The 12,106-nt window shown below is 35.4% G+C and overlaps 1 protein-coding gene across 1 annotated transcript in view; it reads left to right on the top strand.

The window, feature by feature from the left end:
* The window catches only part of LOC106460092 (dyslexia-associated protein KIAA0319-like protein), an 84,234-nt gene that overhangs the window by 38,959 nt on the left and 33,169 nt on the right, over nt 1-12,106 (top strand). The window contains exons 10-11 of the mRNA XM_022386709.1: nt 1,139-1,299; nt 2,819-3,078. Of these exons, the coding sequence (XP_022242417.1) occupies nt 1,139-1,299; nt 2,819-3,078 (421 nt within the window). The remainder of the gene's footprint in view (nt 1-1,138; nt 1,300-2,818; nt 3,079-12,106) is intronic.

Consider the following 12,106-nt stretch of genomic DNA (forward strand, 5'->3'; position numbering starts at 1 on the left):
ATATCATAGAATTCCACTATAATTTATCAAGCTTAGTAACTAAGATGTATTTTAGTCAAAAAAAATATTAAATTTAGAGCAGACTAACACCCTACGTCATTGAAATATTGGTTCAAAAGAAAGAAATGGTGCAAAGCTCATTAAAACAGCTGAGAGAGCCATTAAGGGGACATTCTGAGCTTCCGATTGGTTATTCATGTCATATATAGAAGTAAGTGTATATAAGGGACTGTTTCCAAAAATGGAAAGAGGTGCGTGGGGTGCCACTGTGTTTGATTTATTATGTGAGCAATATCTTAGCAAATTGAAAAGGCTCTTATTTTATATTCTATCTTGTCAATATTGGTAATTTGAGTTTATAATTCATACGAAACTATAGACTTAGTATTTTGACTTCACAAACATCTAATTTGAACCAGTGCTGCATTCAGCATACCACATGACACACAAAAATCGATGTTTATCTGTGTTTTAGTAATATTTGCTTTTAAATTATAGCTTTGCACAAAATTCAAAACAAACCGATCATCCTTTCAAAATGAAAACCAATTAAATCTATTATGTAAACAAAACTGAATATCTGAATTCATTACTTTTAATAGTAGCATACAGTACCTAGGATGGCAGTTATATTAAACTGTCTGATAGCTTTGTTGTGCACATTGAGAGTGTGCTGACATAGTACATGTTTAATTTGTTACGTATGTTTCTGGGTTTTTTGCATGTACGGTAGAAAGTAATGAACTGCAGATTTAACATATTTTATGCAATATTTGCACTGAATAATGGCAGAAAATATTTACAGTGCATTACTTGTGCATTTTGGGTAATCATTAATAACCACAACTGTAAAGTTTACATTGCCATCAGTGACCAAAGAATGTAATATATGAGTTAATAAAATACCTGCTACAAAAAAGTTAGAAAAGTTAAGAAATATAATTTCCTGATAATACAAAAAAAGAAAATAATGAAGAAGATATTTACATCAGTTTCAGCTTCCAACATGACAATACATTATTAGAAAAAATTTATAATGACAGGCAATTATTAAAAGTAATTGCAAAATGTATTATTATTTTTTGTGTGAGAAAGACAAAATGTACACAACTTTGCTATTGGTATATTTCCATTGTAGAGAAAGATTACCCTCCGACAGCTAATGCTGGATCAGATGTTGTCATTTACCTTCCCCGAGATCAAGTGACACTAAATGGGAACCTCAGCAGTGATGACAAAGACATTAAAAGCTACCAATGGATGAAGAGTCCAGAAATAGACAAGTCTGTGGACATGGAGGTATAAAGTGAATGTGAACTTATGTAAAACTATTACTTAGAAAAATTTTGAGACAGATGAGTTAGTAGTATAGAGGTGCATTTATTGAGTCAGAAATTTGTCATGTGCTATAAGTGTTTAGTTAGTTTGAAAAGAGAACAACAGTTATTAATCCCATAAAGTCTAGTGAGTAAGACAGTGAGTGAAGGTTCAGTTATATATTGTAGTATGCTTAGTTTTTAGATACAGTGGAGTTCTTAGGTATACAATTCTGTGAAGTTCAGTTTTGTACACTTGATGATATTAACATATTTTAGATAGACATGACAATGTTTGGTCATATATATATATATATATATATTGTGGTTGCTATTTTTTCTACTCAAAATCTTGCTATCTGGTAGAGCTGGACAGTTACTTGTAAGCAATTACGTTAGTGCCCTGTAAAATAATTAATTAATGAAGATTAGTGTTTCAAACTGCTACTGATTTTGATTATTCCAGCTATTCAAGGAATCAAAGTATCCTCACTATTTTTGATTAATTCAAAGTTGTTTAGCTTAATTAATTAGTGTCTTAACTCATGAAAATAATCAACAAATTAAAATTAGTATTTTCAATTATTACTATTTTCAATTATTCAAACTATCCATGTCTCATGTGAGAATAATTGATTAGTTGAATGTAATAGTAAACTTGACAATTAATCGATTATCAAATTTCACTAATTGCCCAGCTCTATTATCTGGATAAACTAATGATTTGATTAAAGGTTCAATCTTGCATATATGTTAGTTGTGTACTGATATACTTTTTAAAAATCATTAATAATATTTAAGAGGTACTGACTGCACTTCATAGATAACTGGTTCTGTGTACTAATAGTAAAGGATTCAGGGTTAAATCATGTATTACTAATAATTGAATGTTTTTGGCAACTTATAATTTTTGCAGCTAACTTTAAGGTATTTCTCAGATAGAAAACATGTGAGTGCTGAAGTCTTTGAGTCACAGTGTAAACAAACACGCTTAAAACTTGGAAACACTATGTAAAGTTGTCTTTCATTTGCTTTGGTTTCCACTATTAACACTGTTTTATTCTTTAGGTTGATACACTTGTAGCTGCAACTCATCAGGTCACCACCAAAAAATCTGCATTTGCATTTCTAGAACACTATTAATACATCTTTCTGTGTATCTCAAGTTAATCATAAGTAAAATTCTGCATCTCTAGATTACCATCAGTAAAACTCTATGTATAATTCCAAGTTACTATCAGTAAAATGGTTTTCATAATTACAGATTACTATAAGTAAACTTTGTTTAATACAATGTTGTCATCAATATAACTGTTTATAATTTCAAAATAATGTTAATACAATTCCAGATTGGCATCTGCAAACTTGTATAATTCTGGGTTACTACTAGTAAAGAAAAAATCTGTTCATATAATTTCAGTATTTAGTCAAGTTGCAATATACTATGTACATTTTCTTATTTCTCCAGTTAGCCATTAGTAAAACTGTTTGTTCTTCATCAGGGTACTAGTAGCCCGTACCTTCATCTATCTCACTTGGAAGTTGGGGTTTACAAGTTTATTTTGAAAGTGACAGACACATCTGACCAAACAGCTGAAGCAGAAGTTCACGTGTTTGTTAAACCAGAAAGTAATATTCCTCCAAAAGCAGTTGCTGGTGAAGATATTAGGGTATCATTACCATTAGATGGACCAGTTCTCCTTAATGGGAAATTAAGCTCTGATGATATAGGAATCACAACTTGGAACTGGAAACAGATAGAGTAAGTTTCAACTTTTTATAATGTGAAATCATTATTTCTTTCCTGTTGTTGTATCAAACATTGCACAAAAAAGACCTGACTTTACTTACATAATTCCCCAGTGGCAAATTAATCATTAATGTATGAGATCTTGAAGTTAAGTGCATAAAATGTGTGATGTAAACATTTTTATAATTAACCAATGCCAATAAAATAAAACAGAAAGAAAGCATGGCTTATCCCTTGACATTTAATGTTTGTTTTTACAATTTTTATTCACATCTTAAAGCCCTTTAAAAGGGTTTGCTAATCTGTCTTTTACACTTCCAAGCTTGTAAATAATTGTTTAAACTTTGTAGCTTAGTTAAATTGTGATTTTTTTTTCTTAATTTTCCCAACTCTAATGGAAATAATTGCCTGGGACAGACACCTCAGTGACCTTTGACTTGTTCCTATAGCAGGTGGTAATTTGGCACAAAACATACCTGTTACAGGTAAACAGTACAAGTTCTGTTAGGTTTCACTGTAACTTGCATGCATCACTGTAAAAATAATGACATATGACTGGATCCTGTATTGGATGGTAATTGGCACAAAAACATATATATATGACAGATAAATTGTGCATGTTGTGCTAAGTTTAGTTTTTATGTACATGTGACCTTATAAAATTAATGACATGTGACAGTTGTAATTTCCATAGACACATGCTCATGTCAGGAAAGTTCTCTTAAGTTTCACTTAAATGTGGCCTTGTGAAAGTAAAGGTATGTGACTAGAACATGTATTAGGTGAAAACTTAGAACAGATTTATCCATGTAACTGGTAATCTGTAGCTATTATATGCTTTTAAGTTCTGTTCTCACTAGGTATTTGGTCTAGTTGTAAGATGTTCTGTTTGTACATATTTCATCTACTAGTAACTAACTGTTACAAATGAGAAGTATCTGTTCTGATATCGTACATTACCTTCACTCATATAAATATCTATTCTCGTTCAGTGCTGCCCTCTATATACAAAAAAATTTTATGCTTGCCACAAGCCTTTTATCTCCCCTACATTGGAATTGACTGATTCCAATGTGTTTCTCATGCAAATCATCATGTGTCAACCCTCCACTAATAAGAGTGTGACATACTCTCATGATGCATGTGATTCCCTTTATTCAATTCTACCAAACTATCACTTCTTGTTTGGCAGTACTTATGTTCAGACCCTTTTTTTTTATGTGCTCATCATGTGAATCGTTTTCGTTATTTTCATAGTTTAATTTCCAAAGTGGGATTTCTTCATTGCTTGTTTTTTCTTTGCATTGAAGAAATCTTTTAATTTAACTTAATTTCCCAGTCTTAATTTTTTATCACATGCATATTTTACATCAAACATTTTTGTTTAATTTATGTATTTTTACAATGAATTCTGAGGCTCGTGTTTCCACTTCAGGTGTAATACCTCTAGCACTATTTTCACAGGCTGCAGGTGGAGGAGACTTGTCATTAGATTTCTCTGCTATTATCCGCTGGCAGATTGTTATATGGGTCAACCTCCTTCTCCTGTACTTGCAGTACTAATCCTCCTGAACAAGTTGAACCTGTTTAAGCTTTTTTACACCATCAGATTTTGCCATGTCTTTCCCTACCCCTTCTGCAGAATCAGCTTGGCCAAATATGGCATTTTTCGACATGATTTCTCAAATATGTGATGTTTTATCCAATTCCCTGTTTTTCTATGATTCCTTATTACCTCCATGTTGGCTCATTTGTCATCTTCGGCTCTTGCTTTACACACATGGTCTCACTGTTGTTGGGATCTGGGTCACGATGTGACCTTGTCCTGAGTTCATTTGCTGCCACTTTCTTTTAGAGATTTACTTACAGCCCTTTTTTCTTTGCCAATATATTTTCGATCATGTATCTGAGACTTTGGAATCACGTGTGACATCTGTGCATCAACACACTACCCTTTCCTCTTTGGTTGCATGTTTGTCGCAGTTGCAGCTATGACAAGCCGCTGTTCTTTTCCTCTTCTTATCCTTATCTACCGTTCCCTGTTCCTCCTTCCAGAGGTTTCTCATCTCTTTATCAGATGGACTTTCCCCACTTCCTTTGTCTCAGTACTATTTTCTTTCTCCATGACTTGGGATCCTACCACCAGCCAGTGTCTGTCTGAGGTGGTACATGATTTTTCTCACCACAGGTCATTGCACCTGTTTATCATCTTTTTCCAGGCTGTTTGTTGTCTTCACGACAAACCAGAGACTCGTGGCTTGTATTAGGTTTGTCCCACCTCAATCTAATTTGCAATCTGCCCCATTTTACCTTGGAGTTGTTTCTCACCCTTAGGTGGGCTTTTTCTCCAGGTTTATAGATGGCAGAGGAATGTCATGAACAGTTATTTGCATATCCCAATATCTCATCACTTGGGATCCTTTCTTCGGTTTGTTCTCCATAGCGTGGTTTATCTGTTTTTGCACACTGCCATTTCGACTTGCTTTGGCCCACTATGTTTTGTCGGGCAATCAAAGCATTCGTTCATTACTTACATGCTCTCAGGTTACACTTTTCTCTTTCTTTGGATGACTGGCTACTGTTAGCTCGTTCCAAACAGAAGTCCACCTGTTACACTTATCAAATGCTTCTGGGGGTGTCTATAGTGGGCTGGTTAATCAAGTTGGAAAAGTCTTTACTGTGATCAATCCAATATCTTGTCCATTTTGGTGTTTTTCTTTTTCAACACCCATATTAGTAGGACCCACCCTTTTCCTCTTTGACTTCGTTTGATGGGTTTTCAGTTCTAATACAGCTCTTGAGGTTCTATCACTTTTGGGGATGTGATCTTCCATGGTAGCATTATCCCCTTAGGTCAGGCTCATATGCGGGCTCTTTCTTGGGCTCTTCACAACCAATGGAATCTTGCAAGGGATCCTTTGTTGGCTCTTATTACCCTTCTTCCTATCATTCTCAATGATCAATGTTGGTGGTTAGACACGATTCACAAGTTGGCAGGTGTCCCGCTTCCTCCTCCTAGTTCAAATTGACACATTTCTTGGATGCATCCCTTTGGGGATGGGGAACTTGGGTTGATCAACAGGAAGATTCAAGGTTTTGGTCTGTGACCGAGAGGTTTTCTCCATCTGGCCAGAAATCATCAGGTAATGATCCATTCTGACTTTTATTCAGTGGTTGCTTATCTCAGTCACCCTGACAGCACCCATTCTTGATCCTTTTGTATTCATATGTTGGATCTTCTTTTTGGGCCCACACGCTCGATATTGATATCATTGCATGTCATGGTCTGGGTGCTTTCACTCTTGTCACAGATCGGATTCCTGTCATGACAAAATCTATCCAACAGAGTGTTCTCTTGATCCTCTTGTTTTCCAGTGGCTTTGACTTCATTGGGTAGTCCTCAGATTCAGGTTTTTGCTTTGCTCCTTTACCACAAATTGTCTTGGTTTTGGTCTCCTCTCCATTGTCTTCTTGCTCTGGCTATCAATGTTTTCAGCCAAGATTGGACCAACAGATTTGTTTATCATCCTCTTCTCCCTTTTTCTCCAGATGATTTTGATCATCCTCTACACTCCTCTTTCAGTCCTTCTGATAGCACCTTCCAGGCCATCTCAGTTGTGGTTTCCATGGCTTCTCCAGCTCCAACTTCCTCCTCCATTACCTCTTTCTCTGACTGTCTCTTCTTTGCCACCCTCAATCACTGGTGTTTCGTCTGGACCTTCTTGTCCTGTGTCTTCCCACCTGGTTTTCCCTCTTATTATTTGCGAGGAGATCCAGCTACTCCCAATGGTTAGCATCTTTTGTGGCTTTTTCCTTTGAACTTCCTACATGGAACTTTCTCACTGCAAATGGAACATTTTCCATCAGTAGTTTCTGGGTCCAGGGTTTTCCCCTGATCAGCCCACTGTTCTTCATCATGTGAATTTTCTTATTTGACTTTTGTATCGGGGGGTCTTCTGTCCCCTCAATCTTGGATTTTCAGGCAGCCATGTCCCACACCTTTAATTTTTCCTGATCCTGCAGGTATTTACCTCTCTTACACTTTACCTGTTGATGTGTTCCTTCTGGATTCGTCATTTGTCACAGTGGATATTGGGGATATTGATGTGGTCCTGCTCTGTCCCAGTTTGCCTACATTTGACCCACTCTCCCAGTGCTCCTTGTTTCAACTTTTCTTATGTTTTTCTTCCTTCTGTTCGCCTGTGGACATCAGTGGTCTGTTTATTTGCCATCGATGTTTCACATACTCTTTATCCTTCAATATATCTTCTCCTTTCTCTGGAACATTTTTCATCCCTAACTCTTTGGTGGCTCTCGAGGATAACTCCTCCATTTAGCTGCTTTCTCTTCTGTCTGTTTCACACCTTTATCGTCAGCCTGATCTGGATAGACTTATGTTCTGTATGTGCTCTTCTTTGTTATATTGCCCACATGGCTTCCTTCTGTGGTGTCTGTTCTCACCCTTTTCTTCCTTGGCAGCCATCCTCTGTTTGCGATCTTTCTCCTTCCACCTTTGCTAGTTGGGTTCAACTCTTAATTTGATTGGCTTTTTCCTCTTTATCATCTTCCTCTCGTAATTTGTTCCTGGTGTCTTCTCATCCAATTCAAAGATGTTGTATATATGGGCACAAAATCGGAGGAGCACATCCAAGTGGGAGAGAACTAAGGTTGGATTGTGATCCAAGTCATATAATAGTTATGCAACTCTTATCCCAGAAAATATAAAACTGGGTAAAATTAAAAGAATGTGTCCTAGGTGTAGAGTGGCTAGGGCACGACAGATCATACACAGCAAGTCAACTACAATCCAAAACCCAGCCATCTGGTGGGGGTAAGAAAGAGGATCATACTGTCTTTACCTCAAGTTCAAAAGTCCAGAGGGAATCAAGAACCCCCAGACCCATGAATGGGGTACATTGATAGATCGATCCAGGAGCCTGACATCTGGTATTGAAAAGATGTCTGCATAATGCAAATCATCTCCCTCAAAAGCAAAAGTGACCAGAACTGCCCCAAGCACAATAACATCCTTGGAATAATAAGTATTGAGGGACATAGGAAGGGGAAGAACTGTAATAATCTGCAAGTACCTGCACCATGACCCACAACACGGATGGAGTAGCAAAAGTATAGTTTAGGGAGGAATATAGACATCTGTAATACATGTGTGAGCACTTATGTTGATTGGTTCAACTCTAAGCCCAAAACCAAGCCACTGGGAACCAACATCCACATGGGGGTACGATGAGGGATCCCAATCAAAGGGGTGAACTGCAATTTTAAAGGCTCACTCCCATTTATACATGCTTGACAATGGAGGATATCAATCATTTACACCTGCAGAACACCACCATCCTACTCTCAACTGAATGGTTGTATAATCATTTCTATATTTTGCTTATATTTGTATTTCATTAACCCATTCAGGAGGATGCCTCCCTGTTCCACCACCCCACCCCAGTGGCTTGGAACTGGAAAGTAGTAACGACTCTCAAACTCCACTAGAAGAAAAGGGGAAAATGCAGTGGAGAGTCTGGAAGAATGACAATCCTTGAGACAGTGCAATGGGTGACCATGAAATCCTATTTTTAAAAGTAGACCATACTAATATATTCAATACAAGGCATGGCAGGGATGGGCAGCTATTCCCTTCCGAGTATGGTCCAGGATAGATAATTTTTTGTTAAAATTCCATCATGAGAATAAACCTACAAGTGAACACCCCATCTTTGCAGCATGTATTGCATGGCCATGGAAATATAAGTCGACATGGCCTTACAGTGCGGATTTGATCTGTTAAAGAATACCTGGTCAAATACCACTCACCACAGGGCGGGATCCAAACAATGAGCAATTATAAAAGGGAAAAGGGCCCTTGAAAAGGAAAAAAAAAACTTACCCAGTCAAAGTCTCATTGAATTCTGAGGAATGGCTATAGATGGAAGATGAGCATATCATGGGTAGTCCACATGCCCAATTGAAGAAGTACCTCCAAGGGATGACAAAGATGAAATGCTATTGAAAAGGTAAGGTGTCCCTACAATGGGCGAAGAGTATACCATATATACATCTTTCCACAATGGCAAAGAGTATACTTTCTTCAGAAGTGGTGCAGTCCCCCATATCAGATCTTAGAATCTGATTCCTCTTAGGGAGTGTCCTTTGGATGCTTTCAAAGGATACTTCTTTCTTTCCCTCCACCAATTCAATGTGGGATTCTAGTTGTTTATATAAGATGCTTCCTTACATATGAAACTTCAATTTGAAAAACAAAACAGCAGAGTGGATACCCGGCATTAGCTATTTCACAGTCTATTAGTGTATGTTGCAATAGAGTTGCATATACCAGTAAGATGTAATGCTCAAAATAATGATCAAGAAATAAGTTCATAAGGACTTGTACTCCTTACTCATATATTCGGAAGCTTTTCAATAATTTCGAGTTTTCAATAAGCAAGGTGCATGAGATATACCAGTAGGGAGATGATACCAAGGAGTTGTATATTTATTTGTGATGTGTGTCTTCGTACATTCCATGGTTCTTTGCTGAACTTGGTATCAAGTCATAATAAGATGTTTTTTTTCTTTTGGACACAATAACATACATTGTGCATGTTATAATTAACTTACATTCCAATTACAATGCCAAAAAGCAACAATATGCTGAAAGGATAATGACTCTTAACATCATAGTATGCTTTTCCAATGTCTTCTGCTATATTTACATGAACCATGGATTCTGTATGTGAACCTAATGGATCATCTGGTTCTTCTGTAACATTTGGAAAAGCGTACGTCCTTCTTATTATTGAACCTTTCTATGTACAAGTTCCACATCCACAATATGCATTAACCCTTTCACTTTGGGCAGGTTAAAGAGCACATGTCATGACCTTTTAGAGAGTTATTTTCAAAATTTTATTAAAGAACTTTACTATTACTTATGCCAATGGAATTGATATCAGAACTTAGTTTATAATTCAAATTTTTACATTATATATGTTTTAGTTTCTTAATTTAAAAGGTGATATCGAGAAAAAATGCTAAATATTAATTTTGATTTGTCACATAGCACCTCCTATTGTCTTATTGTTCAGTTTATATTTTATTATGCCTACCACACAATGTGTACAGTGGTTAATGAATTAGAAACTCAAATTTGAGATAAAGACAAACTAGAATATAAAATAAGAGCATCCTATTTTTCTGATTTGCTGAGATATCAATATATTTAGCCAATCTAGTAGAGTGGATCCTCCCACTGTTCCATTTTTTTGAAACCTCTTGTCTAGCCTCACTACTTCTTTTGAGTAAGTGTTTGCTACCAAGAGAGAGAGAGAGCAGTTTCCTGTGTACATAAATCTGACAGTGATTTGTAAATAGCTTGAGAAAGAAAGTTATGATTTCTCTGAAATAGTTGAAGTGTGAGGACTAAGTTGTTGCTCTGAACAGATAGGAGATTTTTTTAAAGTCATACTTTGCTTGTTTAGAAACTCTTGTAAATTACAGGGGTTTTGTATGCACTAATATGGTAGTTGATAGTTTTCTAAAATGTATGTTTGAAGCCTACAAAAATTAATACCTCTTCACCTTCCACCCGAAAAAATAAACAAGGCTCATGGTGAGGCTTAGCGCGTACAACATGAGCACAAAATCTCATAACATTGTAAGTACTCGAAATCTTTCTATTAGAAGTATTTTTTTTTTATTTATTCTTCTATGTTTTAATAAAAATAACTAAAATTTAAGCATTTATGAACAAATAGTATTTATTGGTTGGTGAATAAGTTTGCTGAAAGGGAAATAAGATTTAGTAACCATGCACACAAATAATATCTTTGTACGCCTATACAGTATACCACTAAATTCCAAACATCCCAGACAGGTGGTCAATACACAAACACTTGACATGTTTATTGGATTGGTTCCAAACCATGTAATAAACATCTTCACAGATTCAAAGTGCAATCTTATTACTCTGGGGAATTCTTATTGTAAACACTGTAAGATATATAAGCCAATAAATTTCACATCGTGTTTTTGAAGCAGAATCATGTTGGTTTATTTCTTCGCATGTGCTTTGTTGCTCTTGAGAGTATCGTATTACATAAACAGTCTAATGACATAATTTGTGATTTGTTGCTTTATTTTCAGTGGATTTCTACTTCAATCGTTGACAGTAAAATATACACAGAAAATAAATGTTAAATGTTTAGCAGTTCAAACTCTCAAGAGAATTACTTTGAATCTTTGTAATAAAGAAAAAAGGGCACAGCTGCTCATTTTATTTCTGATTTTACGACTTTTCATTATACTTTAATGATTTGTCTGCTGGCTGAAGAATCAAATATATTGTTACTGTAGAGGTAATAACAGATAAAAATATAAATTTTTACCAAGAAAATGTTTTATATTTAATTAGGAAGTTTTGAGATTTTTGAGACAAAGAAAAGTATTTTTAATCTAAAGTTAAAATTGATTTTGCAGTTGGACTAGTCGAAAAAATAGATTTAATATAATCATGGACAAATCTTTAATAAAAATACTTCATTAAAAATCTTCTTTTTTGTACACAAACAACATGTAATATTTACTAAAAGTCTGCCAAATTTTGTGAAGATGCACATACTGTATTAAAAGTTATAGTATGAAAACTATAACAAGCACAAACTGGTTACAAGATTGGTCCTTGGGACCGAGCCTGTAGTAAGAGAGTTAAACTGCATAAAATTTGAACTATGAACCTTGCAGATTTACAGAAAGTATTGTGGGATCTTTTTTTTTCTGAAATTCAAATATATTGATGCTGTTTTTCAGTAAAAACAGTGAGTCAGTTAATGCAGTGATTCCCAACTGCTGGTCAACAGAGAAATGTAAATCAGTCCATATGATGGTTTAAAGAAAATTTCAGTTCTTCACATTCAAAAATTGTACAAGGGCTGTGAACAGCCCCCCCCCAAAAACTAAAAAACACAAGTAAAGTTAGTTATTATACGTATTATTTATTTTTACTTTTATTATATAGTTAACGTTAAGTAGA

Source organism: Limulus polyphemus, unplaced genomic scaffold (genome assembly GCF_000517525.1).
Source record: "Limulus polyphemus unplaced genomic scaffold, Limulus_polyphemus-2.1.2 Scaffold706, whole genome shotgun sequence".
NCBI lineage: Eukaryota > Metazoa > Arthropoda > Merostomata > Xiphosura > Limulidae > Limulus > Limulus polyphemus.